General features: G+C 43.3%; 1 protein-coding gene across 1 annotated transcript; it reads right to left on the reverse strand.

Moving 5' to 3' along the window:
• Positions 1–654: 654 nt before the first annotated feature.
• Positions 655–1,635, reverse strand: LOC143774592 (olfactory receptor 5B12-like). Its single transcript, XM_077262343.1, has one exon. It carries the CDS (start codon positions 1,633–1,635, stop codon positions 655–657), a length of 981 nt encoding a protein of 326 aa, XP_077118458.1.
• Between the last annotated feature and the right edge of the window lie 2,062 nt (positions 1,636–3,697).

Genomic DNA, 3,697 nt, shown 5'->3' on the forward strand with positions numbered 1-3,697 from the left:
TATATATAATTTTAAAGATGCATTGTGAGAGTACGTCCGATCAAAGGTCCTTTCTCCAGAAACAGTCCAGGAAGGCTAAGAATATCGGAGCTCCCCTGCTCTCGGTTTTGTTTTTCAGTAATGCTTGGACCTGTAATCTTCCTTTCTCTCTCCCTTCTTCCCACTACCCATCACCCACCACTGAACTGTTGTTTCATGATTGGCATATGATCCATTATTTCCCATTTCGCTAACAATGCCCATAGATGATCTCACTTTTATTTAGGATTTTTGAGGATGTAGAGCTTACTGATTTCCAAAATATAATAAAATATGAATGGGTAGATTATGAAAGGATAGACCGGGGAAGAAGCCTCACACTTTAACATCTATGCAGTGTAGAGATCTTCATTTCCCCGATACTCTAAGACTCCTATGAAATATTAGAGGACACCACAAGGGTAGCTGTACATCAGATGGAGCGATGATACCATTTTTCGATCTTCACAAAATTGTTGGTTAAAACAAATGAAAAATGGAGCAATCTTCAGAATTCAACTAGGACTTACAAAGAACAGCAAATGATTGAGTGCTCGTGCATCTCACCACTGGAGGCTGGAGACTATCCTACTCAACTAGAACTGTCAATCAATGAAATGTTGCAGGTGGTTGGGGCTACACTTTTCCTTCCTTCCCATTATGTAGTTGAAAAAGTCCACCAGAAAGCCTTTGAATATGGTAAAATGATTGTGTTATGATTCCTCTCACACTTTGGTTCCTCAGACTATATATCAGGGGGTTTAGCATCGGAGTCACAGCCGTATAGAAGATAGAAGCCACCTTGTCTCGCACGGTAAAGATGCTGGAGGGAGGACGCATGTATGTGAACAGCACAGTGCCGTAGAAAATGAAGACGCACATGAGATGTGAAGAGCAGGTGCTGAAGGCTTTCCTTCTACCTTCTGTGGATCTTATGTTTAGAACTGAAAAGATAATTAAGGTGTATGAAATAAGGATCGTAATCAAAGAGCTTATGGCTAAAGAACCTACAGTGTAAACAGTGACCTTCTCACAGGTAGAAGTATCTGAGCAGGACAGTCTGAGGACCAGAGGAGCATCACAGTAGAAGTGGTCAATGAAGTTAGGCCCACAAAATTGAAGAGTGAAAGCACAGCTGGTCTGTACTGACGACTGTAAGAAGCCAATGGAGAAGGAAAGAAGAACAAGGCATAGACATTTCTTCTCAGTCATTGTGGAGACATAATGGAGAGGATGGCAGATGGCAACATAGCGGTCATAGGACATGGTGGATAAGAGAAACGACTCTGTAGCTGCCAGAGCAGCATAGAAAAAGAACTGGAGAGCACAACCTTCAAAGGAGATGGTCTTCTGCAAACACTTAAGGTCCACAAGCATCTTAGGGGTTATGGCAGATGAATAGAAGACATCCACCAGAGAGAGGTAACTGAGGAAGTAATACATTGGGTTCTGGAGGTTTGACGTTTTTCTGACAATAGCCACCAGGCCAACATTGGCCACTACGGTCACAGTGTAGACATGCAGAATGAGTACAAAGAGAAAGGATTTCAGGTTCTCGTTATCAGTCAGTCCAGAAAACATAAATTCTGTAACTTTTGTCTGGTTTGTAGCATCCATGAAAATGGTCTTCTTTACTGGTGAAACAAGGGACGGAAGTTGAGATGAAAAAGATTACAGTTCCACAATAACTCCAAGAACAAAGAGGCAACCTGAGCCTGGAAAAGATCAATAGATAATTCTATATTACTATCTTGATAGTTTAGTAAAGGATTCATAGTTCACCCTTGCAATGTGGAGTTATGGACTGTTTTGTTACATCCTTATCATTCTGCCACCTTTAAGCAGTAGACTGGCATTGAGTAATTTAGTCTAACAGAGCCTCTCCCAGTTTTATCTGTTTCTTCTCCTTGGAAAGTTCTGTGCTTTTATCTACAGTAGAGGTGTCTCTTACCTGATGTATGAAGAGCTGTCTCCTACCTGTGCCATATATCGTGACTTTGAGGTACCAGGATTAGCGTGGAGTTTCTTCTCTGTGAATCCTAATGTTTTAATAAGAAAACCTGAATTCCATAGAGAATGTCTCTCTTCTACCACATGGTCCCGCGGTTACTCATTATGAGCGGAGACCCTCAGGGAATGTGTTCTTTGTTGTGTAATTTCTATAAAGAGGTAATTATTTATTATAGTTTTGGCAGGTTGACCTGATTTCCTGTAAGCCACTCTTTCATCTGTATCAGCGTCCATAGGCTATTGACACTGCTAAAATCTAAGCCTATAGGCACATGGGTGGCAATTGTTTGTGTGCTGGGCACTCATCTGAACGCCTAAATATTCTACTGTTGGAAACCCATTTTGTAATGCTCCTGATGTACAGCTCATGTGCTGATGTCATTTCCAGAGACAGTTTGAAGCATCTGTAGGGAGTTATACAATAGAAGATATAGGATATGAGTTATACAGGGTGGGTATTTAATTTTCCCAATGGGCCACATGGTAGACTGTAACGACTGTGAGATTTGAACCGACACACAATGCAATGCCCTCACACACAGCATGTTGCCTTCACAATCCCCCACACAGTATGACGGCCTACACAGTCCCCTACACAGTGTGATGTCACCACAACTCCTCCAAAAAAGGAATGATGTCTCTACACCCCCACACTGTATGATACCTCTACACCTTCCACACAGTATGATGCTTCCACATCCCCCACACAGTACGATTCTCCACCACACAGTATGATTCTCCACAACCTCCACACAGTTTGATGGACTCCGCAGTCTCACACAGTATGATCCTCCATAACCTCCACACAGTATGATGACTCCACACCCTCCACACAACAAGATTGACTCCACAGCCCCACACAGTATGATCCTCCACAACCTCCACACAGTATGATCCTCCACAACCACCACACAGCATGATGACTCCACAGTCCACACCTTACACACAGTGGCAGGTTGACCTGATTTCCTGTAGGCCACACTTTAAACTGTATCAGCGTCCACAGGCTATTGACACTGCTAAAATGTAAGCCTATACGCACACGGTTGGCAATTTTTTGTGTGCTGGGCACTCATCTGAACTCCTAAATGTTCTACTGTTGGAAACCCATTTTGTAATGCTCCTGATGTGCAGCTCATGTGCTGATGTCATTTCCAGAGACAGTTTGAAGCATCTGTAGAGAGTTATACAATAGAAGATATAGGATATGAGTTATACAGGGTGGGTAATTAATTTTCTCAATGGGCCACATGATAGACTGTGACGACTGTGAGATTCAAACTGACACACAATGCAATGCCCTCACACACAGCATGTTGCCTCCACAACCTCCCACACAGTATGACAGCCTACACAGTCCCCTACAGAGTAAGATGTCACCACAACTCCTCCAAAAAAAGAATGATGCCTCTACACCCTCTACGCAGTATGATGTCACCACTCCCCCTTCACAGTATGATTCTCCACAACCTCCACACAGTATGATGGATTCCACAGCCCCACACAGTATGATGGATTCCACAGCCCCACACAGTATGATGGATTCCACAGCCCCACACAGTATGATCCCCCACAACCTCCACACAACATGATGGACTCCACAGCCCCACACAGTATGATTCTCCACAACCTCCACACAGTATGATGGATTCCATAGCCCCACATAAAG

The sequence above is a fragment of the Ranitomeya variabilis genome, chromosome 5 (assembly GCF_051348905.1).
Source record: "Ranitomeya variabilis isolate aRanVar5 chromosome 5, aRanVar5.hap1, whole genome shotgun sequence".
NCBI lineage: Eukaryota > Metazoa > Chordata > Amphibia > Anura > Dendrobatidae > Ranitomeya > Ranitomeya variabilis.

What these genes read in the sequence shown, in the direction of transcription:
- LOC143774592 (XM_077262343.1), bottom strand. Translation starts at nt 1,635, where the DNA reads ATGGATGCTACAAACCAGACAAAAGTTACAGAATTTATGTTTTCTGGA.